The sequence below is a fragment of the Heliangelus exortis genome, chromosome 12, assembly GCF_036169615.1.
Source record: "Heliangelus exortis chromosome 12, bHelExo1.hap1, whole genome shotgun sequence".
In the NCBI taxonomy this organism is placed as follows: Eukaryota; Metazoa; Chordata; class Aves; order Apodiformes; family Trochilidae; genus Heliangelus; species Heliangelus exortis.
In genome coordinates, this window is record NC_092433.1 from 12,641,567 (window position 1) to 12,666,900 (window position 25,334).

The 25,334-nt window shown below is 49.0% G+C and overlaps 1 protein-coding gene and 1 long non-coding RNA gene across 3 annotated transcripts in view; one reads left to right on the forward strand and one right to left on the reverse strand.

The window, feature by feature from the left end:
• The window catches only part of FAM107A (family with sequence similarity 107 member A), a 29,290-nt gene that overhangs the window by 3,519 nt on the left and 437 nt on the right, over window positions 1-25,334 (reverse strand). Inside the window, exons 2-4 of one of the 2 annotated variants that reach the window (XM_071756163.1) lie at window positions 14,663-14,726; window positions 4,798-4,972; window positions 876-1,032 (exon numbers count right to left, since the gene is read on the reverse strand). In XM_071756163.1, coding sequence (XP_071612264.1) covers window positions 876-1,032; window positions 4,798-4,972; window positions 14,663-14,726 — 396 coding nt within the window. Of the gene's footprint in view, window positions 1-875; window positions 1,033-4,797; window positions 4,973-13,224; window positions 13,791-14,662; window positions 14,727-25,334 lie in introns of those variants that run through there. The other variant, XM_071756162.1, reaches the window with a different exon arrangement.
• Window positions 8-25,334, forward strand: part of LOC139801650 (uncharacterized) — a 45,062-nt gene continuing 19,735 nt past the window's right edge. The window contains exon 1 of the long non-coding RNA XR_011728258.1: window positions 8-204. This is a non-coding gene — a long non-coding RNA (uncharacterized lncRNA). The remainder of the gene's footprint in view (window positions 205-25,334) is intronic.

Consider the following 25,334-nt stretch of genomic DNA (forward strand, 5'->3'; position numbering starts at 1 on the left):
TATGTTCACCCTGAATCTCTTTTTCTGGCCAATTGAAACATCACTCATTTTATTTCCTTCAGGGACAAATATCTCCAACAGAAAAGCAGGGGAGTGAAGCACTTCAGACCTGGCATGGAGGAGGAGGAGCTTTGAATCCTTCCCAGCAAAGGAGGCCTGTGAGCCTGGGAAAAGTTCTCATCATTAGGTTATCATCTATGGGGGGTAAGTTGTACTGCTTCACCTTTATATGCAAAGTGTTTATGAGTCTGTCCCTAAACCATCAGGTTTCATACTCCTGGTGATTCTCTGAGGGTACTGGGCTTTGATTTTCAAGTGATCTTGGCTTGGCTGATGCTATTGCAAGGGAGTTGTGTCATTAATTAAATAAACTAGTTCCATCCATTTGCAGTGAACTACTGTCAAGTAGGGCAGGGAATGACTTTCTTTTCAGCAGCCACAAGCTGACTTGCTGCTTGTGCTGGTTTGGGTAAGAAGGCAGGCACAGAGCACCCGGGGCTGCTGACAAGCAACCACCCTGAATATAGCACTTCCCAGGTATATTTTTGGCCAGAGTGGTGGGTGCTGCAAAGGACCCCTGCTATTTGGGGTGATTTGAACTGGAAAGTATGCCCCAAGGATGAGACCTGGTGGAGCCCCAGGGCCAGTGGTGTGTGGTAGGGGTCCTGAATGAGCTGGCACAAAGAATCCCACTGGGAGGATGAGGGTGCTGCAGATAGGGCTGCAGTGGCAGATGTGCTGTGGCTCCTATTGTATGGAGGGGTAGCAGTGCTGTACCTTGGTTGAATGTCAGCCCACCCATCATCTCCCCTGTGGTCTGTGCCTTGTGTGACATGGTTAGGATAACCCAGGGATGACTGAAAACTCAGGTCTACCTGATCCAGCCTCTGGTGCCTCTTCAGTAGCTCTTTTTCAAAAGGAGACTGCAATTTCTTTGCCTCTTCCTCTTCCTTCTTCTGTCTAATGATCTGGTTTCGCCGACGGTGCTCAAGCACCCTCTGCAGCTCTGGCTTGCTCTCCACACTCAAGCCTCTGCAGATAAAAAACAGATAGGTCAGGGCTGAAGGACCTACACCCTGGGAAGTGACCACGGCCAGCCTGGCAACCCCAGAACTCTTCTTGGTCCTAAGTGGAAACACGGGAGAGTTGGTCCACAAATCTATCACAAATCCATTCACAAGGCTTTCAGGATGTTACTGGGAACACCTTCCTGCTGGGAGGGTGCCCGGGGCTGCCCGTCTGCCTCGGGTGGGCAAGGTGTTTGCTCTCCGGGCCGGGGCTTTGGCACTGCAAGTTTTGCTAATCCTGTTGCATTGAGGTGCTACAGCTTTCTGGGTGGAAATCAGTGTGGAAACGGGGCTTTCCTTTGGCTCGTGTTATTACTGGTTTTAATTACGTCGGTGACAGAGTGGGCTGTGTTGAGGGCATTTGAAATGGTGACGATTTTTTTCCCACCAGCAGGGGTAGTCATTGATCTGCAGTAATTGTCCCAGCAGCTCCTTTCCTCCCCGTTTCATCCCATCTTTGCTGCAGAGCTGAGGAGCAGCAATTCTGCCGTTGGCATGGAGAGTTTGGGTCAAGAGGCCAAACCGAAATGTCCTTTTCTCCGAAAGCCGGAGTGTTTGACACTGGAGCAGGTGCCCGGCTCCCCTGCAACCACCTGAAGCAGCTCAGATGAAGTGGAGCTGATCCAAGCCCAGTTCTGTGAGGGTTGGGATCACGGGGAAGGAGACATGGGAAGGACATGCAGGCAAGGCATAGTAATGTGGTGAAGAGTTGGAAGAAGTTCTCCAAACAAATTCAGAAACCTAACACATTGAATATTGCCGTGCCTGGATTTCTACTCTAAGATTTACCTCTTGCAGCTGACCCTGGCCACCTTAGAATCATAGAATTGTTTTAGTTGGAAAAGACCCCTCTGGAGGCATATGGATTAGCTATGGATGTGTAGGGCTATGGGTGAATGTGGAACAAATCCAGATGTGCTCTGTGCATGATTTTGGGATGGTTCCTGCCCTTCCAGGATAGTGGTTTGACCAGCTCATCTCTTCTGTACCAAAAGGAACATGCCTTTGTAAAATCCATCAGGTTCCTGGCTTAAATAACTAAAACTGGTGACTCAGTCCTGCTGAGCTCTTGCCACCTGCAGCTCCTGGGAAGCTGAACATTTGTTGAATTCAGGGGAGACTTTACTTCAATTGCACAGAGTTTTGTGCCACTGAAGAACAGATTATTAAGAAGTGGTCAAGGCTGCATTTACACAGGCTGCCTTCTGCAATGGCAGTTGGAATGTAAGTAATCCTGGAAGAAAATTCAGGACTAGAAGTAGTTGGCTGGAGTTGTTTAGGGAGTTTAAGGAGATGGAGTGGGAGACCTTGTAGCTGTCACGCATGGGAAAGGTGGGGCCTGACCACTGTTGTGGACTGGGTTTAACACTTGTTTAAATCAGTCGGCTGAGAGCATTTACAAGTCCCACTAAATGTGGGGTGGTTGTTGTTCCTGTGGGCCATGGTCTGTTTTCTGTTTGGAGGTGAGGAGGGAACCTCCCCATGTCTATGCTAAGGGCTTGGCCAAGGCAAGTGAGCTGGGGTGCACTACTAAAGCAAAGCTCCTCCTCAGCATGAGGAGGTTTCTGTTGATGAAAGGCTGATTGGTTTCTCTTAAGGTCATTTGAAAGCAAAGACATCAGACCCTGTGGACTGTGGAGCTTTCTTGGCAAAGTGGCAGGCTCTGAGGTAGTATCTCACCTCATGAAAAACTGAACTGGCAGGCAGGAGAGGGAAATGAGGCAAACTTCTGTGCTGTCACAATGTGGCTGGGGACCAGTGCTTGCATCCCTCCAGTGCCATGTTTGATGCTTCCTATTGTAATTTCTTCTGTTGTTTTATGACAGGATAAAGTTCACAGCAACATCAGTGAAGGCGGCTGTAGCACGGGTCCCTGAGTTTTCGTTATGAGTTTTCAAGGCAGAAAGAATTGTGATGCTACAGAAATACTTTTTCCAAGGCTTGAGAGAAGGCAAACCTGCCTTGGCTTGCTGGTGATACAGCTTGCAATGTTGCCTGTGGATTTGTTACTACTCTTTGATTTAATCAGCCTGTGTTGTTAGTACCCAGAGGTGTTGACTAAGATAAGGGTTTTGCTGCACAAGCTGCTGATATGAGCTGCTTCTCCCTTCGGCTTAAGGGGAAAACCAAACAGCAAAGCAGAAACAGGAGCAAGCCATAGATCCTTCTCTCTCCCTCTGTAGTAACATATAAAGCAAAACTAGATTCGAGAGTGACAAGAAGCCAGCAACAATGGATTATTGTTTGCAGTAGGGTTTTTTCATGTATTTGATGAAAAATATTTTGGAGGCCAGAGCTAAAGCAGATTCAAACTTGTGCCTGAGATGCACAGGGCTGTAAGGAGAGGGGTCAGGAGATGCAGGAGTGGAGCTGTCTCCTGTCTCTTCTATTTGATGGCACATGTGCATAGAACATGTTGGGAGGCACAGAACTATAATACAAAGTGATGATGTACTTTTGGTTCCTGGTTTGAAGTTCAGCTTGTTCTAATGCTGTGGGGTCTGTACCCTGTCTGCCACTGTTCATCTCTGCTACCTCCATTCCAGGGTCTTCTTCATTTGTTGTTCCATCAGTGGTTAGAGTGGAATAAAGTTCTGTGAGGCCAAAGCCAGTGTTGGTGGCTGATCCTTCAAACAGAGCAGTATTACTAGGCAGGATGTGGTCACTCTCAAGCCCAGTGAGTCTTCAAAATACTTGGCTGGTACGGGCATCTCCCTGGATGCCAAAGAACAGCCTGGGTATGGTCCCTGTAATTCTTCTGATTCTGGGAAAATTAAATCAAACCATGCCCAGCTAGTGCTGGTATTGATTAATGCTCCCTGCTGGCAGGCTTGATTGTTTGCTGAATTAATGTTTGTGTCTGGTTCTCATGATGACTGTAGTCCTTTTGATCAGAGGCTGTGCTCATTTTAATTAGATGGCCAAAGTGCTGCCATGTCAGGATATTGCAGGGTGTTCAGCAAATGTCAATATAATGCCAGCAGATTTTTTGCTGTTCCTAAAAGCCTCTGAACTGAATGTTCTTTTACTGCACTGGTGCTCAGACTGTTGCCACAAAGGAATGATGTGCTTATAGGTTCTCAGTCACTGGTGTCATCTTGATGTTGTAGCTGTACTGCCAGAGTTAAATTGGGGTGATGGAATAGGAAGTCAGGAATATGAGTTCTAGCCTGCCTTTATCCATTTGATTTTGAGAGAGACAGTGATTAGCCTTTTCCTTGTACAGATGGTCTCACTCTGATGCTCTCCCAACTTTCAAAGGTTTCATCCAGCCCACACCTCTCACTGTCTCTGGGTTGACCTTAAAGCACCCAGGAATGCTGTGCATTGCTGGGGACTTGGCAAGTCAGTGATGGGGATAGAAAAGCCAGAACAAGGTATAAAACGTGCATCGAACAGCAAGAAAGGGGCTGTAGGGATGTCTCATGTCTTCTGGCACTTGTGGCTTGAGGTGGGTGGCAATAGCAAACAGCTCTAAAAAGTGTGAGCCGATGCTTCAGAATGGCAGAGCAGGGATGGGGAAAAAAGCCTCCTTCTGTTTTCATTTTAAGAGACTGTCACCTCATAGAAAAGAGGAAAGGGCTACAGCAAGCTTTACACTGTGTTTATTTGCAAGTGAGGGGACTGACTGTGCCCTTCCAACTTGCAGGGTGTTGGTGACCTTTGTGCCTCAGCTGCTGAGCTCTGATGGCTCAGCATCTCTCAGATCACTCTAGTGACCTCCTCTTACCTTTTGTGGTTCATCAGCAGCTCTCTGTGTAGCTCTTGGTGGCTCTTTGAGGCTTTTACAGGATTTAGGAGCTTTTTAGGTTTGATGAGATCTGGGTTTCCATCTATGTAGTCTGGGTGAGTCAGGATATTCCCACCATCTGGCCGCTCCCGCTGTATTTCAGTGTACATGGATGCTGGAAGAAAAAAAGGTGTTTGCATGAGGAGTGTCATCCCTCTGCAGTGTGGGAACCTGATGGAGCTCTCCTCCCCTGGGCAAAACAGAGGAGAAGCCATGGTGCCTGCCACGGCTGCTTGACACCCGTGTCAGTGTCTGTGTGCATGTGCCTCCATGTGCTGGTGCAGTTTCTTTAGAGACTTTAAAAATATTCCCTTTCCATTGCTGATGAGACACATATTAATTAGATCACATAAAGTCCTTGCCAGCCATTTGCCTCAGTGGCTGCAGCATTCAGTGCCAAGGATTAATTAATACAAGATAGGTGTAATATAAAACTGGAAACAGCCATGGATGTGGACTGTGTTGAGCTGCTGCTTGGTCGTCCTGGCCAAGGCTGTTGGTCCCTTAGCAGAAGGAAGTGCTGGGGGATTGAAACATCTCAAACCCTGGCCTGAGGAAGTGCTGCTGTCTCTGAAACCTCCTGTCAGGGAAAGATTTTGCTGATATCCTGCTGGCCTAATAATCAGGATCAAGCGCAACACCAAGAAAAGCATAATTTTCCCATGCAGTATGTGATCATGCTGTAATAATTTATATGTTCTGGATGGAAGAAAAAGAGCCTGCTGTTTTGGAAGTGGTGGCAGCTTGGATTTCAGGCAAACCACAGGGCATGCTCATTGTTGGTGTTTCCAAGTGCGTTTCTCCTTACAAGAACCCCTGTACAAAACGAGCACAAAACACAAGTTACAAAGCACAGTGAGTGCAGTGGGCTGTACCTTTAAATGCAGAGCACAGTGGGGCTGCCTGCAATTATTCAGAGTACAGTCTAATCAGGGGCTCAGAAAGAGCAATTTATTCCCAACTATTCACTTGAACAGTTTGGAAGTTTACCAGTAAGAACAAAACGTCCCAGGAAAAGGGTGTAGGCAGCTCCATGTCTGTTAGTGCCTTGTTATTACAGTGCTTCTGGGGGTCTAGGGTGAAGTTACACGGGTTGGTGGGGCAGCAAGAAAAACAGTTGTTCAGTAATGTTGCCTCCCTCTCTTATTGTAATCTCATGTATAAAAGAAATAAAACCCTTTTAAAAGAGAAATCAATAATAATAATAAAAAAACAACAGAAAGCAGGTTGGGTTATTCTTTCATAGTCAGTAAGTGCTTATCAAATGTAAAGTGGATTGCAGTCAAACAGAACTGTGTAAGGAATAATGCTGCTGAAGAAATTATTCAATATCAAACAACTTCTCATTGAATGTTAATGTGGTCAGTGCCCTACTGCTTTGGGAGCAAAGGCAAACAATTCAGAGCCCATTACATGAGTGTAAGTGGGGTGAACAGTTTGGTACAAATTGAAAGGGTACTTGGTGTTTTCATGTATCAAATTGTTTCCCTCTAGGATCCTGCACCACTGCTGGCAGAAGGGAAGGTGGTGTGGGTTTGATGTTTGATGGCAAGTGCCAGGTTGACTCAAGACTCTGTGGGGTCTGACTCCACAGCCTGAATCTGGGGTCTCAGCATTGCTGTCAGGAGAGATGCAGGGACTGAAGAACAGCCAAGGGTTAAGGCAACACAATTCAACACAGTTTCCTGGATAATTTTTGTTAGATGGAAGTCAGGTTTTGAATAATGAGAAAACATGTCAGGTATTCACTGGAGTAGAATTGTGGGGTTTTTTGTTTTGTTTTGTTTTTCTTCCCTCCTCCCTCCACCCGTGCTCTGAAAAGGCAGACAAAAGACAAGAGAAGAAGGTACAAAAGCAAAAATTTGTTTGGGCATGAATGAACTGGTTGAGCTCCCATTTCAACTGGCAAAGCAACGTCTGTCCTTCAATCAAAAACAATCCCTGCACGGAGTAACTTAATGTTACTTAAGTAAAATGCCAGGTGGTTTTAATGAAACACTGGTTTTGGACAGCTATACTAACAGACTAGCCTCAGTGTCTCTGTGTTGTCCTGTTGCCCTTTTCCCACTGTTCCTGTGCTGTTATTCAGACCAGAGCTGCCTCCAGTGCCACAATGCCTGCACTTGCATGTGTGCTGGGTACCAAATCCTGCTGCACAGCAGGAGAAAAGGGCTGGAGTGCACTGATCTTGGATTTGTCCATCCTAAATCTGCCTGTTGTGTTCTGCCAGGGGATAATGCAATGAGCAGCAGGCGTGGAAGGATTACACAGCCAACCAAGCCTGAAGGACCAACCTGGATGCTGTCTGTAAATGTAACTCTGGTGACTTTGGTGGTTTATTTCTATATCAAGTAGCTCTCAGGCCCTGCTGCTAAGCTGTACTAGCTCTTGGGGCACTGGTGTGGCACCATTATTTATAAAATACTGATTTCCCTCTGTCTCTGTGATGTATGGGTTTCCTTCTGTGACTCGAGAATGGCAGTCCCTTCTTCCCTACCTCCAAAACCCAGATCCCAGGAGATTTGCTTGGGGCAGGCTGTCTCTACATCCACACAGAGCTAGTGCCCAACAGTGTACAATGCTACTCCACAGTGTCATCCAACCCTTCAGTTTGGTCTTGTGGTGTTTCCACCCCCAGACATTCAGGATGATCAGGGAAGGTCCACTCCCTCCCTACCTTAGTGGACCTTCTGGTTATGGAGGATTCTGGAGAAGCACTTCAGCCAGCCTGGAGGTGTGAAACTGGGCAGTGTGGTTGTTTCAAGACTGCAGCAATCTAACATTGCATGGCTGAGGTTTGCAAAGAAGCAGCAGTTGATCAACCTATTTACTGAAGGCAGATAGAGAACTTTTCTCTGAAACTAGCAGAAATGGAAAAAATACTGGGAAGGAAGGAGTGGGAGGAATTGAAACCTACTGGAAGCATTTCTGGTCAGGCAGCTGTTAAACCAGCATGCAGAAATCCTCACAATGAGTGCAATTTGCCTGAGCAATACTGTGGGGGCCAGGACACAGCAGGTAGCTCTGAGCTTGGTTTTCACTGTGCTGGATGTGCCCAGGGTGTGTAGACACAGGCACTGAGGGTTTTGCTTCCAGTGGGTGTCTGTACTGCTGCCCAAGAGACAAAATCAAAGCTCCCTGACTGGGACTGGAGGGAGCCTTGAATCTTACTGCAAAAACAGTGCTTTAAACCTTCTGAACACCTTATTCTGGAACAATTCAAGGAATGTCTTCATTTGCATTGGGCAGAAAAAGAAAAATGGGAATATAAAAATATTGGTGTGCCTGAAACACAGCATGGGGTCATGCTGGGAGTAGGGACAGGGCATCCTTTCTCCTGCAGGTTGACATATAGGGACCCAGTGCAAAATGTTTCTCCTGGAGTAGATCTATCATCTTCAAAACCTGGTGTAATTCATGTTCATGTAAGGGGAGACAGACTGTGATCAGGCTGCTTTTTGTCATTATTTATAGTGCTAAAGGTGTAAATCAAGCCAGGTCTCTGCAGTGGATTTACAGCAGGATGTCTGTTTTTGCATGATTCAGCCGTAGATCAATGAACAAGGTTCTGCTCTGGCACCTCCTTGGCCTCCATCATAAATCAGCACAAGGCGTTAGACATTTTTATATTGTTCTTGGCAAGATATAAACAACAAAAAAAACCATGTGCATTTTAATACCCTCTGCTGTACTTGGGAAGACAGTGTGACCTTTTTAAAAGATCTGTTTGGAGTGTTGCTTATAAAGAGGAGCTGTGTTTGCTTCGATATACTTAGTCTTTTGCTTGGTCTCAAATATTTTCCCTTTCCTTGCTTCTAAAAGCCTGAGGCTTTCTAGGAAAGGTACATTTCCATCCAACTTTTCTGTGAGTGAAAAGCAAGACTGCCTGGATGAGGAGGCCAGAGCAGATACTTGGACTTCACATATAGTCTATCTTCTCTCCCAACTGGAGCTGTGGAATAAGCTCCCAGGTTTGAGCAGTTTTCCAAGAGACCTCAGAGGGAATATTCAGCATCTTTGAGATGGCCAAGAGACCAACCACCCTCCTGCCTCAGGCTGTGGGACTGGCTAGAGGAGAAAAATTACATTTTAGTATCTTGGACAGTTCTGACCTAAAGCAAAGCTTAAATTCCTGCTCAGACTGCCTGGAAATGCTTATAAATCCCCCCGCTCTGGAAGACTCATGATAAAATTAAAATTACATACCAGAGTATGTAATCCTGGCCCAAACTGCTTCCACTTCTGATTGCGTTCTGCCCCAGGATATTGGGCAGTTTTGTTGTGACATTAAATGTCTTTGAAAACTTGAATGGTGCAACTAATACATTAAGTATACCCTACTAGAAGCTGCTGGGGTGTGGTGCTTGGGGTGCTGAGTACCTTTAGTGCAGCCCAGGGTAAGGAGAAAGGTTTTAGCTTGCTCCTGGGAAGGAAGAGGGAAACTGGCTCACACTCAAGGACAGGCACAGGGGCTCAGCTGTGCTGTGCTTCCCTTTGCTGCTGCTTTTGGGTTTGCCCTCACTTGAAGGAGATGCCCTCCAAAGAGCATTTATTTAGGATTAAGTGACTTTTCTCTTGGTGCTGGGTTGCCCTGTGAGCCCCTCTGCATGGGGACCATGTGCTGTGTGCTGCTCTCTGTGCTGCTGCTGGCAGCCTGCTGCACCGTCCTGTCGGGATGGAAATAATCCCCAGGAATGTTAAGGGGATTAAAGGCACTGGAAAGGGTAGGTAACCCGAGGGGTGCAGCTCTGCTTACAGCTGCCTGCTTGGCTCCAGTCATTTCTTCACAAAAAGAAAAACAAAGGAGATTGAAAGGAAAATTAATCCGTAGCCGTTGTGTTTGAAAAGCTGCAGGGTGGAGGTCTGGTCTCCCACTCAGCACCTCTAAACTGAGTACAAGATTGGAGGGTGCATCAAGACAGTGTTCAGCTGCATTTTGCAGGTTTTCATGGGAAATGCCTCCTTCCCCTTTGGCTTTTGTGTTGCTAAGCTTCCCTCAATATCCTGCCCCTCTGCAACCTGCTTGCTTTTCCCTGCTCATCCCTTGGCCCTTTTCCATGCCAGCTGCAAACCAAGTTTCTCTGCCTTCAAGGCTCTGGGCATCCCTGCTGCACAGCATGTCCTGCCCTGTGCAACACTGCCCTGTGGCTCTCAGCATCTTTAACTCCCAAAGCTGTGGATGTTCTCTGCAGAAGCACAGGTCAGTGTTTAGCTTTAGCTGAAATTTATAAAGTAAACATAGTTCACAGTCTTTTCTTTCTGCTGTCATTTGAGAACTGATTTTCCAACTAGAGCATCTCAGGAGAGGCTTGTCAATAGTGACAGATGATGACCAAACTGCTCTTGTTAAAAATATTGTATAGGAAATGCTTTCTGAGCAGAGGACGGACCTCTGTGAAGTGCCATTCATGTAGAAGCAGGCAGAAGAGGATAAGATCAGAGGATATAACTGTTAATGATTCCATGAAGAAACCCTGTTACTTGGTAGGAGGAATGAGACTGCACAAAAACCTCAAGATGCCCAGGGTCAAAGCCCTGGATTTGGATTTGTAAAACCACTAACCCAAGGGACCATTTTCTGGGCAGGAATGAGTGCTTAAAACTGTGGCTACTGAAAAGAACCTCTGGTTTTCTGTATGCCTGGGGTTTATTAATGAATGAGTCATTTTAAAGAAACCAACAGATTAATGAAGGGCTGCTGAAAGAAGCTGGTCATACACAAGCCACAAGTAAGGAGGCTGCAAAGCCAACACACTCAGCCCATGTCAGCAGAGATAGTTTAAAGCTATTTAAACTCAGAAACCTGAGCCTGGTAAATAATGTGAGTTTCTGACATATTTATCTGCAATCATGGGGGGAACCTTCCCTTTTTTGGTCTATGGCACTGCTTGCATCTGCTCCCAGAGCAGCTCTCCTTTCCTCAGGGTGCCAGGTACCATCCCTCACCCCCCTCCTCCTTAGGAAGGCTGAGAGGAGCCTCTCCACACCCCCTGCAAGGGTCTGCCCATGCAGATGGAGGGGCATGGGATCTTTAAACTAGCCCCAGTTTCTTTTAAGCACTGGTACATGCACACTTCTACCTCTCAAGTTAACATTTTTTAAACTTTCATTTTAGAACAAGGACTTCCAGTCAATGGATTTCTGCTGTCTGAAGCACAGCTGGAGTTTGGCTTTGCAGCTTTTCCCATGAGATTGTAATGGCAGAAAAGGTCATGCTGGGTGTTAAGTCTGAATGTTTGTAAGTAAAGTATGCTAAGCTGAAAGTTTGTCTTTTGTTTGGGATTCTTGAATTTGTGGCATTTTCTAATTTGCATGATTTTCCTGACATTAAGTAATTGTATTTTAGAAACACAGAATAGCTGGGATTGGCTTCCTTGGGCAGGGAAACTTGTCTGTTGGTCTCTGTGCCCCAGAGGTTTGCACAGTGAGAGCAGGTTTTGAGCCTGTGACTGTGTTGGGGAGGATCTGCTTCTTGGAGGACAAATGAAGTGGGGTGCTGGGTTTTTAAAACCACTTTCTGTGTGGTCAGGATGTTCAGGGCAGAATGAGGCATACAGGTGCTGGCTTTAGTGGGCAAGATGTGAGTGCTGCCCCATGTGGAGCCAAGGATTTGGGTTCTTGGTGATTGGAACCCCATTGGCAAGCAAGTCTCTAGCTTGTCTCTAGCACCTGAACATCTCAACTAACCCACTTTTGGCTGTTACACAGCTGTGCATTGAAAAAAATACTTGTCATTCCTTTACATGAGCTTAGTGGCAGTTGTGGCTTACTGCCCTGATGATGGATGATGATGATGATGATGATGGTAATGTGATAATGATAGTATAGTGAGCTCAAAGATTGGCAGATGCTAATTGTTACCTTCCCTGGCTGAGATGGTACCAGCTCCCATCCTCACTGTGATTTTCCTCTCCTCTTGTTCTCCCACTGATGGACCTGGCACGCTCACCCTTGCTTGTCACTGGGCGACCGATCGCTGATAAATGATACGTGTGCTCCGGAAAGGAGGCAATGAGCCTTTGTCTGGTTTTAATCTATAGTTTTAAATAATTAAGCAAGGCTAATTCTGGTATTTATAATGCAATAGGGTGAATGTAACTTGATGTGGCTGCTGTGGGAAGCAGTTCCCAGCTATTGAGTGCCTGCCCTGGGTCCTCTTGCCTTCACGCAGCCCTGACATTCACCCTGTGAAGCTTCAGAGTCAGAAAGAGAAAGAAAACCCTAATGGAAATGTAAAACGGGGCAGCAGGACACAGTCCTGCAGCTGCTGACCCCACTGTTGCCATTCCTGCCTCTACCAGCACAGCCAGTGCTGCCCACCAGCATAGCCAGCCCTCCCAGTCCAACCAGTGCCCTCCAGTCCTACCCACCCTCGATACCGTGTCAGCACTGCAGCCCATGGGGCTGTGACCCCTCCACAAGGGGCACAGAGCAGACACTGTCTCAGCCCAGGCTGCTCACTTGCCACCAGCTGCAGACACCCCCAAATGTAAAGGACCCTGGGTGTCACTGTGGTCACCTGCTGAGATGTACACTTACCAAACATAGCTGGGAGAGAAAAACCCCAGCAGGTTTGGGGCTATCTGAGCTGTCGGGTGTACAGAAGTTACCTATACCCTATTTTGTGTTGACTAATGCTGGAAATCCTTGTACAGTCAGGCAGCAGCAAGCTCCCCCCTGCCAGCAGGCAGGCAGGTTTTGGTGTGCTGGTTAATCATTTAATTTAATTACCCTGGACTGTGATAAGCAAAGATAGCAAGGGGGAAACCTACTCTGTTAGCAATCACCAAGGGACGTCAGCCCTGTGCCTTCTGAGAGAGGTGTGTGGAGTGTCTTGTTCAGGTTTGGTAAGCAGTGACAGATGCTTTGCAGTCTTTCTCAGTAATCACAAACTTACTTTTAATATCCATCAAATATTTGCTCTCTGCATTTGCCTGCCTATGACAGAGATGCACATCAATCATTAATGAATGCTTTATGGTAGCTCAAAGGTATTTTGTTGAATACAGAGGAAATGATCCAATGTTGATTTGCAGGAACTGTATCAGCGAGTGTTCCCTGTCTGTCCCCATGCCTATCCAAGAAGAAGGTTTGGATAGCAGCATGGGTTTGCTTGGGGAATTTCTTGTGGGATACGGGTCTGTTTTGAAAAGCAGAAGCAGAAGGGCAGCTTCTCAAGCAGCTACTGAAGTATTAAAGTAACATGATACCACATATAAAAACTGAAGCAAGGTCCCAAGTCATCTGTGCATAAGCATAGAAGCAATGCAGACTGATCCCACAGGGGCTCAGCAGCCCATCCTTACAGGGGGTGGCCAGCAGAAACATGGGGACCCCCCAGGGCAGCTTGGGGGTCCCAGGGCTTACCTGATTTCCGCAGCATGGCTCTGGGGAGACCCAGGGGCAGGTGCTGCCCTGAATCCCACGACGTGTGGCTGTGGGGGCTGAGGCTGTTGCTTCTGCCTGGCTGTGCTCGTGCCTGCATCACTTTCTTGTCTGTCTGATGAAGCTGCCTGTCTCGTGCCGGGTCTCTCCAGTGGGCGTGGGGACAGAGGGTCACCTGAAGGTGGCTGCTGCACCGTTGCTCTCACCACCCCATGGGGTTCCCACCGAGGGCTGGAGCTCGTCTGGCAGCAGCCAGTGGCCTTGCCTGCTCCTTGATGCTGGTCCCAAAGGTCTCTCTACTACCCTGAAAACTTGCTCCCTTTGCTCTTCGTTGCTCAGTGATGTTTCCCCAGGATGAATGAACAAGCTAATTGGTTTTTTTTTTCTCCTCAAAGCAAACAGCTCTGTGCGTGCCCAGGTGCCCCAGCAGCCTGTGCAGTGCAGCCGCTGCTGCCAGTGGAGAGAGAGGTCTTGCCTCTGCTCCACAGAGGAAGGTGTCTCCTAAGTGTGCCTTAGCCACGGCTCCCGGAGAAATCAGATCGCCCCAGAGGAAGCCACACGCCCACTCTCTTTAGCAACCACTGCAACAGCCAAGCCCGGCACCAGGGCAACCGCTCGAGTTATCGTGATTATTCCCTGCTGTGTTGCAACACCCATCATCTACCAACTGCTGCACAGCCCCGTGGGGGCAGCTGCTGCACCCTGTGGGGAAGGGCTGCAGGAGGGAGAAGCAGCCCCTGGGTGGGGCCACGGGCATCCTGTTGGCACCAGGGCTCTGTGATGTCCCAGGTTCCCACTGCTCCAGCTTTCATCCTGCTGAGATACAACAGACCCTGCCTGGCTTAGGCCCCTCGTCCCAATCCTCACTATGGCTGGAGGTACCATAATGGCCATCTCTGAACTGTCATGGCCTGGAAAACCAGTGGATGTACAGCCTGGGGAGGAGGAGTTAAACCCACCCACATTTTGTTTTTTAGATGGGTACTGCGGTCCAGCTCTTGTCGTGTTGTCCTTCACCAACCTGCAGATGCTCAGGTGGCAGGAGGTGAGCAGGCATGGGACAAAACCATTTCCACCTAGAGGAAGGGGTTAAGGGACTCTGGGGGGCACCACTGTGGTTCCTGGCCACATCACACAGCATGGCACCCATTGGGTGCATGCACTGGTGTGGCCACATCCTGGCATGATGCTCCTGTGCTCTTGAAGGACTGGAGACAGGAGCCAGAGCTGCCATGGGCATAGGGGTGCATATTTACTTATTTTCACCTCTCCACATGTTGCTCCTCTCCACATCCCAGTATTTTACTCTCATTCCAGCCCTGTTTTTCAGCCAAAGTTTCAGAAACACCAGGTGTGACCAGAAGTCCCCACCTCACCTCCCAAAGCCCTCCTTGAGGCAGCATCAGCCTCTGACACTCACCTGAGCTGCTGCTCCTGGGCTTCCCACTTCCACTTGGACACTTGGCCTGAGGGGAATATTCTTTCTGGAAAAAAAGACAAGAGAGAAATGGAAAATGACTGTACAGGTATTGCTCTTTTTTGGGGGGAGATAAATGTTGGAGGAGTTACTGGTCATTTGCTACTTAAAAAAAAATATATATATTTTTAAGTAGATAAGTAGCTGCTTAGTAGCTTTAAGTAGTGAAATTTAACCGCTTCTGGTCAGGGGGTTAAAAAAAAAAAACTACTTCTTTTTATCCCCCTGACCAGGAGCTGTTAAATTTAATTGATGTGCAGCATCAGATGCAGGAGTTGAGAGACAGGCTGGTCTGCATTCCCCTGTCTGTGGTGTGTTTGTGTGAGCATGGTCAGCTCAGCCCCACCAGCCATGGGCTAGACACTGGTGGTGTTTTGAAGGTCCCACAGAGCTTTTGCCCCTAGACCAAGGCTGAGGAGAGGGCTTTCAGTGGGGAGGCTGAGCAGTTTGTCTGTCCGAGTTTGTACATCCTGCCTCACAGCCCATGTTTGCCCCATGAGCTTTTCATGGCTGGGCAGATTCCCCTCATGTTGCCCATTGGTTGGTGGTCTGGCTGCACCCTTGGACACTCCAAAAAAACATTTGGCTCAATTTCAAGCTGGGGAAGAGATGGATGCACAACTATACTGTTCCCCTTGAACAGGCTATAGGGGCTGTTATCTCACTAGAGATGTGTCAGAGGGAAGAAGAGCATAACTTCAAACCTGCTTCGAGCTCTCAAGTGTAGTTATGGCTGGCAGATGCAGGAGTGGAGAAAGGCTGTGATTTGTCAGCATCTGCTGCCAGTTGAGTAAAACAGATTGGAAAAAGGCAACCTTTTCTGGAGGTGTTTGTCTGATACCTTTGGGCTCCTCTCTGGGAGAGGTGGGTATGCGTGGTGCTAAGGTGCTTTCATAGCAAAGCTGTTTTTCTAAGATCTGCTTGCACAACGATTCTCTTTGCTATCTAAATCAGCAAGCAATGTCGCCGTGTGTGCCTGAGTCTTTGGGATTAGCAAAAAGCCTTTGTGTTCCCCTTGTAGCTCCCTGAAGGTTCCTGTGTGGAGATGGTTGATTGCTGGGTGATATTTATCTGGGGTGGCTCCTGCAGACGAGGAGTTGTGTCATTCACCAACTGCCCTCCTGTTTCTTATCAAGTGGCTTTATGTCCCGGGAGAAGGTGACACAGGGAGCTCATCCCAGTATCACTCATTCCCTCTCCTGTGCCCCATGTTGCTGTGATTGCTGTGGAGGTTTTGCAGGTGGGGGTTTGTTTGGGGGTGTCACCCAGAGGAGTGAGCCCCTGGGACTCCCCGTGCCAAGAGCTGGCAGGAGAGCTGGCAGCTCCAGCATGGCAGCACAGCATTCTTGGCACGTGTGGCCACAGAGAGCTCATTTCTTAGGACTTGGACTTTGCCCTTCCGAGGCAGCAAGGTGGACTTTTCATTTAATGTGCACATAAAGAGAAAATAATGCTGTACTGAATGTTCCCCTGGGGCGTCCCTGGTGGGTGGCTGCACAGTTAATGAGTGAATGCCTGAAAGGGTGGGATGGCTCCGTGGCACCTGGGACCTCCTCCTTACTGGGGCTGTACATGGGATGGACTTGGTAGATGCTGAGTCACTTTGCTTATGATGTTGGCTGCTGGCTGCCATTCCTCTAGCCAGTTCCTGCAGCACCAGGAACTTTCTGGTATAGGCACATCTTGGGTGTGTTAAGAACCCCAGCTATGTCAAGCAAGCACCCAACACAAACACTGGCTTTTCTATGGTGTGCAATGCAGACAGCTGAGGTGATGGCAATGACAGTGAGATAACCCTGCTACCCAGCTGGGATTGCTGTCTGCCTCACTGCAGCACGGAGGAGCCTCAATGTGAGCCTTGAATTACAGAGCAGACAGCTCTGCCTGGCCCTGCCTGTATCTTTATTAAATCTCCAGCCTCAGCACAGGGCCGGGAGTGCAGCATCGCTGCCAGTCCTGTCCAAGGTCCCAATCTGCAGCTGGAATTGTGGCCCTGCTGAAGTCCCTGGGACTTGAAGTCAGACAGCATTTCACCTCCAGCTGCAGGGAGGCTGGTTAAACATTTCCTCTGATGGGTTAATGCATTGGCTGAGGTGCTGTCTGCAATGCTCCCTCCTGCTCCATGTCCCATAGCACAAACTTTGTTCATGTCCCACTACAGCCAAAGAAGTCTGGCTGATTGCACCTTGGTGGTGGCAAAGCCAAAGGCAGGGGATGTGTACGCTGGTCAGAGCTCTGCCTGGTACATGATACCCTGTGACCTCTGTGATGGGCAAACAGTGGCTGTGACTGGAAACACACTCCTGCTAATCTCCATTTGAGCCATTAGTGTGTTTGCAGAGCAGGATGGGTTCTTGCAGCTCCCTGGCTCACAGAGGGGAGTTAATGATTGGCCAGATAAAAGAAACTTTTGTCTGCTCCCCATGGGACAGAGCAGGGGACAGGACTTTGTCCCAAACCAGCTGGACAGCAGTGCAGGTACTGCAGGAGTCAGAGGGCTTAGTTTGTCACAGTGAAGGCTCAGATGAAGAGGATGTATTGCAGTAAATGTGTGAAAAATGACCGTTATGTCCCCAGACCTCCTATTTTCATGTGAAAAGCACTTCTGCATGCAGTGTGACTGCTTCTTGTCAGAAGGAAGAAGTAGTAATAAACTCCAGCCCCTATGGAACCACTATGCCCCTCTCCAGGTGTGCAGGACAGGTGAATGTGGTGGATGAAGAAGGAGCTGTCCCAAGCCTGCCTGGTGCTTCCATTGGTGGCACCAGCAACCAGCCCGCAGTGGCCCTGGCCAAGATATTTCTCCAGCAAGACAGGGAGGATCCTCAAGACACTGCTTGTGGGAGCAGGTCTCACTTCCAACCTGCAGGCCAGCTGCTGCATGGGATCCTCCTCCTGCTTCAATCATGCCAGTGTTCACCTACTATTTAGCTTAAATTAGCCTGGCTATTAAGTGGGGTTAAATGCAAAAAAGCAAGATAAAGTATAAAAAGTAAGTAGTCTCTTACTTTTACTGTTGTATATTAGTCCAAACATCCTGGGCATCATCATATCCCAGCAGGATTGTCCCTACCCCCAGCTCCTATGCACAGCTGAGAGCTTCTGCAGCAAATATCTGGAGGCAGGTTGGCAGGTGTAGGCTGCTTTGAACCATGGGCTCTTTGCAAGCATCCTTCTCCATGGCTCCCTGCTCAGGGAGTGCAATGCTCCTAACACAGCTTAAATTCAGCCTCCCTGTATGAACCATTAATCAGAATTACTAGTTCTACACTTGGGTGCTCTAATATTTACTTGCAGGAAAATTGATGGCTGGTAATTTTGGACCTTGTTTGTGCTGTGATGAAAGTGGTTAGGGAAATGAGTTGTCAGGGCATAAGCCACGGGAAGGGTGAGGAGAATGGCTTCAGGCAGGTCCAGATCAATACAGGTGTTATTAAGGTGCAATATCGTAGCATCTACATTGCACTACAGCCAGGGTCTGAGCTAATAAATTAGACAAGAAATTGCTGTAATCAGATCATGGCGATAAACAGGTATTAAAGTGGGCAAAATGCCACCCAGACTGAGAACTGATGTACATTTCCCACACACCTGGTTTTGGGAGGGAGGCACCATTAGCGGGGTTGGAAGTTGCTCAACCCATGTGGGAGTAGGTGGGCTCACAGAAAGGTACTTTCTCCATAAGTTGCTGTAGCAGCTGCTGTCATAAGTGTTCAGTGAAGGAACATATCAACTGATTAAAATAGTCTTATTGCTTAACCCAAAGGCTTTGAAAGAAGTTGTCCTGACCTGGAACAAGGCCTTGATAGATGGCATATTGAAGCCAGCATTTCTGTGTGTGGTGAAGCCATGGAACATGTGATTTAGAGGTTAGCCAAATTATGCTTTACCACTGCTTTAATTAGCCCCAAATACCCTCCTTCTGCTCCTGGTGCTCTATATAAAAATGTCTCTTGCATGCTCCTGGATGCTAAGATACCATCTAAGCTGTTGCCTAAGTCTTACGTGTTATTCCTGCATTCTGGGCTCATTTGCAGCTGCTGGAACTGATCCAGAGTCTTCAGTGAAATCATCCACTGGAAGAAACTTTTGAGGGTTAGTAAGAATTTTCCCATCTGTGATGTCAATGCACAAAAATCTGTCAGTTGGATTGTTTTGCTGCAAAATCTTGCCACGTGAGGTGTTGAGGCTTATTTAATTCAGCTGCCTGGTGCATGTGTTTTCTGAGACAACACCATTTTCTTGTCAAGGAGAAACACAGAGAAAATCAGCTAAATGCCCCAACACCCAATATCACTGCTAATTTCCTGCTGGCCTTGGCCGGAGGAAGTGCTGTGGTATGGATGAATTTCCAAAGTTTCTTGAGGGCTAGAAAAGGCAGTGTTAACAGCCCCCCCCCCTCCTGAACTGGCAAACTGGGCTCTACCTTCCCACTTGCCAGTCACAGCGTAGCTGCTATCAGGGCTGCTGTGAGAACCTGTGGATTCCTCTCTCCTGCAGGAGCAGAGCAATGCTGGGTTTGGGAGGGTTACTCCTCGGCAGGGAGCTTGACTGTGCACATTCCTCTGCTTCCAGCTCGTTATGAGACACTGTTATTTTGGCAGGTTTTGCAATCAGAACTGGCTGGCACCCAGGAGTCGGTGTCCAGGCACATCCCAGTGCCCCTGAGCCAGCAGCTATGAAATCTGCTGCTATGGCACTGCCCTTGTCGTGGGAAGGGGTCTCTGAACCACCATAGCAGCCAGGGTTTGCTCCAGCCCAGCACCCAGCCCCATTGCTCCATGCCCACCACTCTGTCACACCTCTCCAGCCCTCCCCACGCACCTGCCTGGCAGTGAGCAGGTTTTTCAAGTGAAGCTGAGAGCTTGTATTACTCCTGGTCCTTGGCCACAGCCTTAGCTGATTTCACTATCATATTGCAAAGGAGTCTAAGAAATATCAAGTTATTGGTGTAACATTTCATTGCTGGTCTTTTGACCTCTACAAGTCTGTGGCATTTCTTAAGCCAAAGTAGAGCTGAAGGTGGATGCTTGTGGCCACTCTTATGAGGGCCGCCAGCAGCCTTGAGGATTTTTTAATGGCAGGAATTAGTAAATTTAGGCTTGCAGAAGGAGTCTGGGCTCTGGGTCTGGATATGGGGCCAGGGTCATGTTTCTGCAGCTCCCATGCTGCTCTTGGGGAGCACCACCCAGGTGGCCCCTTTGCTGCTTAGTTGAGTGGAAAATTGCAAATGCTTCAAAGAGTGCTTGGTGTTATTTTATTCATAAAGAAAACACAATCTGACACAGGCGACTGCTGCACTGACCTCTGCCTGTCTTTGTCACCCATGCTGCTCCCTTCCCAAATCCTCACGGTGGGACTGGCCCCAGAAGGCAAGCACAGCCCCTCCTGTGGCCGTGAAAGCTGGCGAATCCAGTCTGATTCCACAGACTGACCGGAAAGAAAAATGCAACACCTCCCGCTCTCCACCAACAACTAAAGCAGGGAAGGAGCAGCATGGAAAGGGAAGCTCTCTGGAGCTGCCAGCCCCGGGGCCAGGACCCCCGCCGACCTCCCCGCTGAAGCTGAGCAGTTGCTGCTCCCCGGCTGCCCGGGGCCCCGCGGCTGGGGAGATGGAGTGTGACACACCAGACCTCAGCTGAGCATTTCCTGCAGATTAATGAGAGCAATCAGTGAGAGGGCTCAGCCCCATGGCAGCTGGTGTGCAAGGCTCATTTGTCAGCTTTCAAGTTGACTGTGAAGTCTGACATCCCGCTGTGAAGGGCACAGGGAAGCTCTCGGCACAAACCGGAGCAGCGCATCCATCCGCCGGCGTGGTGCCCACGGACCTGCTCTTCTCCCTTGGCCCTGAAGAAATCCTCACCTTCAGTTCAGCGCTTTTTATCTGGTCTTTTACACTGTGCAGGGCACATAATGATGCTGCACGCCAGGACAAAGCTAAAATCCTCACTCTTCCGTCTGTTTGCAATATCTCCACTTCCCACTTCAGTGTTGTTAGCAGCCGTTAAGCTGTTGCTATGGATAAACCATCTTTTACCTGTCTCAGGAGCATATTTTTGCCCTCTGCTGGAGGTGTGGTACCACTGATGATGTGAAAGACTGCTCCACTGTTTCTGGAGAGCCTGCTGACTGCATGGGAAGAGCATCAGTCACTGGAACAAAAGGACTCCAGCAGTTTTGGAGTAAATTGCTGTCATGCTGCAGAGAGACCATTAAGACACTCTAAAGTGCCTTGAAGAATGGTATGTTACAAAAACAGAGGCTTATGCCACATTAATAATAGGGACAATATTTATTTTTGGCGCTGTGCCATGCTGTCCTAAAGCCACCAGGCATCATTACTCCATTTCACAGCTGGGGCCTAGGACAGTGCTGCCAACAGAAACCTGCTCTTCTGACACCACTTTGTTGTACTCTTTACCTGACCATGGCCACTAGAATTGATCCTTAGCTTGGAAAAATGAGATCTGTGAAAAATAAGGGCAGAAATGTCCCAGCAGCCCCAGGCACTGCTGGTAGCAGCTGTCAAGGCAGAGAGGGGTGGTCTGTTCTCCCTGTGGGCAGCTCGTGCCAGGGGCAACCAGATGGATCCTGTCTTGGTGGGGACCCCAAAGTGAAGGGGCTGAAAGGGAGGATGTTTGGCTGTCATCTAGGCCCAGAGCTGCTGTTGTTGGGGTAAGTGTTTCTAAGCTCTTGAATGGCAGTCTCAGCTTTTTGGTCAATCTGAATCTTTCATTTAATAATATGGACTTCTAAAATTTTTCTTTTTAAGGTTGCCTTGGCAATTTGGAGCTCTGCTTGAACCATGTTTTCTGCAGCCAGTGCTAGTCAAGAAAAGTGATGGTGCTGAGTGTGGTGGATGCTGCTGTAGCTGGAGTTACCTTGCAGGCATACCCAAGGTGATGCCAAGGAGGATATGTGCATGCAGAGCTGAACAAACTGTCAGGGTCAGTCCCATGGGTCTGCTTTTGGGTGTTCACCGGTGTGGGGGGGCTGGGGAAGGAAGTCGGTATTAAATGATTATGGAAAAATAAGAGTGCTGCTTCCTGCCTCCTTCAGGTTGGGTGGAAGCCCCTGAAAATCACAACTTTTTTGTCTTATTCTTTTCCTGTCCTGTGACAGCAGCAGAGAGATGCACTGAAACTGCTCCTGGCAGCCAAGATGACTGACTTCTACACAGATGCTTAGTAGGAATGTGTCCCTCTTCTTGCCCAGCAGAGCTACTGGAAGGGCAATGGAACTTATTTACCTGATTGAGAGCTTCCTCCTGATAACCAGGAGCAGAGCCAAGGTAATTATTTCCCATCCTTTTGCCAGGGAAATTTTTTTAGACTTGCTTTTTATTTTGGAGTTGAAGTGTTGATTTTTGTAACTTTCACCTCTCTTATTGTATGAATAATGTGTGTGTGATCACTGTGAGAAAACTCCACAAAGTGCAGTTAGGTGTGTTGGTGGAGCAGTGTGCCAGAAGCTGAAGCTGGTTTGATATAAAGCTGTGCCATAGCCATGCCAGGGTGGCTGGGGGGGTTACTGTGTGTCCCAAGCTACCTCCCTTGTGCCCTGAAGAGAAGGGCAGATGAAAGAGCAGAGGCTGTATCCCATTTGTCTTTATCTGTGCCCCAGCCAGCACTGAGCTCACTTTTCTGTCTAGGCCATGGGGACCCTCACTGGTGGGGTCAGTTGTGTCCGTGGCAAAATCCCTTGGGTGGATTAAACACGTGTCTTGTGATGAGCTGTGTCAGGGATGGGCAACATCAACCAGTGTTAGGGAAAGAGCTCTGAGGGATGTAGAGAGAGTGCAGCAGCTGGGGCTGGTGATGAATGTGTGCGAGCAGTGCTGGGGAGATGTGGGGCTACAATTTAGGTTTTGATGGGATTTCATGCAGAGTGGGTGGGAGGGAGCAGCACTGCTGTATGGCCACGTTCAGCCACTGCACCTGCATCCCCCAGAAATGCTGGCCCTGCCCCTCTGCAATGCTCAGACAAAGGGGTTTAGAAACATGCTCTCAGAGTTCCCAGTTTTCAGCATGGGCACCCAGGTGCTGTGGTTCCCCTGCCCGAGTGCAGCTTCTCTCCCTCTCTCCCTCACCCACTCATTCTCTCTTCCTCTCTTCGTGGTGCTGGCCCTGCCTCCAGCAGCAGAGCAAAGCTCCCCACGCAGTGGCAAGGCTAATCTCAGCTCATCTGACATTAGTGTAAAGTGACACTCTTGGGACTTCGAGGACGAAAAACTTTCCCTGGGGAAACAGCCACTATGCAAACCCTGACTTGAGAAGCTGGGGGAAAAGCAGGGGTGAGGTTCAGGTGCCTGGATACAACCCCCTTGGCTGCCTCGGGGTCTGGGAACATCTGTCCTGGTATCCTTTGGGGGCTGCTGGTGGTGAGGCTGTGATTGCAGGATTGTTTGAAGGTGGTTTGCTGTGGTTAGAGGGTTGTTGGCTGCATTCCTGTGCTCAGCGGGGCTGATGCTGTGCAGAGCAGAGGAATGTCCCCTGCTCTGTGGTGCTGGTCCTTGTCAAAGCTCTTGCCTTCACTGGGTACCCTGGCAGGGCACTGTGACCGGCTGGAGCCCTGCTGTTGGTTTCTACCCACAGCACAGTGGTGATACCAGAAAAGGGCTTTTTTTTGGAGCAGCTGCAGCCTTTGAAAGTAGAAACGTCCTTGGAGCCATGCTGGCAGCCTTTCCGGTCCCTTTTGTTGTGGAGCCGGGGATTGCCTTGCACTCCACAATCCACTACTGTAATCCCCTTGGAGTGCTGCTCTGGTCTAAGCTTAAAAGAGGTGCAGCTGAGACTGCTAATGCAGGCAGTGCTGGTGAGGGGTGCCAAGGCTTCCTCCGGCCCCATGCTCCTATGTGGGTTCCCCCTAGGATGTAGCTGGTGGGACCTGGCAGAACCCCTGACCTGCCTCATGCCCTGAGCTGGGCTCTTTTTACAAGGGCTGGGGGAAGCAGAACTTTCCTGCCCATCAGCTGGGCCCAGCCTGGTCTTTGGGGAGGGCTGGAGCTGGCTGTCCATGCCCACCCTGGAAATTCAGCAGCAGGAGTTGTCTCTTTTCTGTCCCTCATCAGCTTCAACCTAAGGGTAAAGCACTGACTCAGAAGCCACCACAGGCATCCCTGCTTGGTGCTAGTCCTGTTGTGACAAAAGCTTTTGTCAACCCTGGCAACATTTGCGTGGATGAAGCCACAGGAGGATGAAGCAGGAGTGAGAATCTGTGACCTTTTTGTGCCTATGAAAGTAAAGCTGCCTCTGAGCTTTTTGGGGCTGCCAGCAAGCTGAGGGCGAGCTGGTGTGACAGGAGAGACTGAGCTCCCAGGAGCGTTTCAAAGCCAGGCCATTTGGTGCTGGGTTGTGGAGGGATTGTGGAGGGAGTGATGGGGAAAGCCATCCAAAAGCTGTCTGGTCTGGGGGTTGAGGGGCTGGCATAGATCACTTGGAATGCAGCAGGGCTGAGCTGGGTGGCACTGAGCCAAGCCAGACCTTAACCAGCTTATTTCTCTGCTTGCAGTAATGTCTGTACAAATGTGCTGAGGCCTGGAGGTCATGGCCATATAAGCAGAGGTCTGAGGATGAGCTGTGGGCAGAGTGTGGCTCCCCCTGGGTGTGCTGTCGTAGCCCTGAGCCCCAGGAAGGACAGTGGGTCCCCTGGGTGCCAGAGCCAGCACAGGGTCTGCACCTCAGATGGGTGCTGGAGGAACAGAGGGCTGGCTGAGAGCAGCACCTCCTGTACCTGGCACTTCTCTGAGGTCCAGGATAAACAGGTAAATGTTTGCTTGTCCTGCATCAACACTGATTCGCTTTCTGGGTGTTGGTAGCACTGGCCAGTAGGTTGCTTTTATGCATTTTCCTCTGCAACTGTGTCTAGCTCTGGGTTTGGAAGCCCAGCAGCTCTGCAGACCTCTTCAAGGTACATAGTTTGGTGGTGTGCACACCTCTGAAAGCCACAGACCATGCTCAGCTGAGCATGCAGGGTCCTTCCTGGGGTGAATGGTCACTGCTTATCCTCACTGAAATAGAAGTGACTGACCTAGTGTGGTATACAGGTGTTTCTCCTAGATCTGGGACACAAGCTCCAGGAGCCTAATACCAGATTAGAGCATCACGGCTGAATAGTGATGATGCATCTCTAGGCACTGATGTCATCAGACAAGAAAATAAAATGACATCTCAACAAAAAACAAAATGGCATCCTCAGCAGAGTCACCTCTAGCCACCCCTGAATGACTCTGACTCCATAACGCCCTGTTTCCTTTCAGAGCTGTTTGGGTGCTCTCCCCAAGGAATTTGAAGATCAGGGAGATGCACATGGGTGCTGTAGGACCTGACCCATTTTCTCCCCATCCTAACAGGGAGCTGGCAACAATTCACAGGCCCAGAAATATTTGGGGCTTGTTCTGCACCAACCACATCCATGGGAGAGAGCCCATAGGTTCTGGATGCACTCAGAGCTAGCCTGGTGTTTCTCCTCAGAAAGCCAAACTTTGTCCTAATGGCTCTGATCCCCTGTCCTCAAAACCCCCAGCAGGCCCCCTGTGCTGAGCCCATCAGGTAGAATTACTTAATCCAGCCCTGACAAGTGACACCAGAACCTCAGAGCAGGTCCCTTCCCTCTA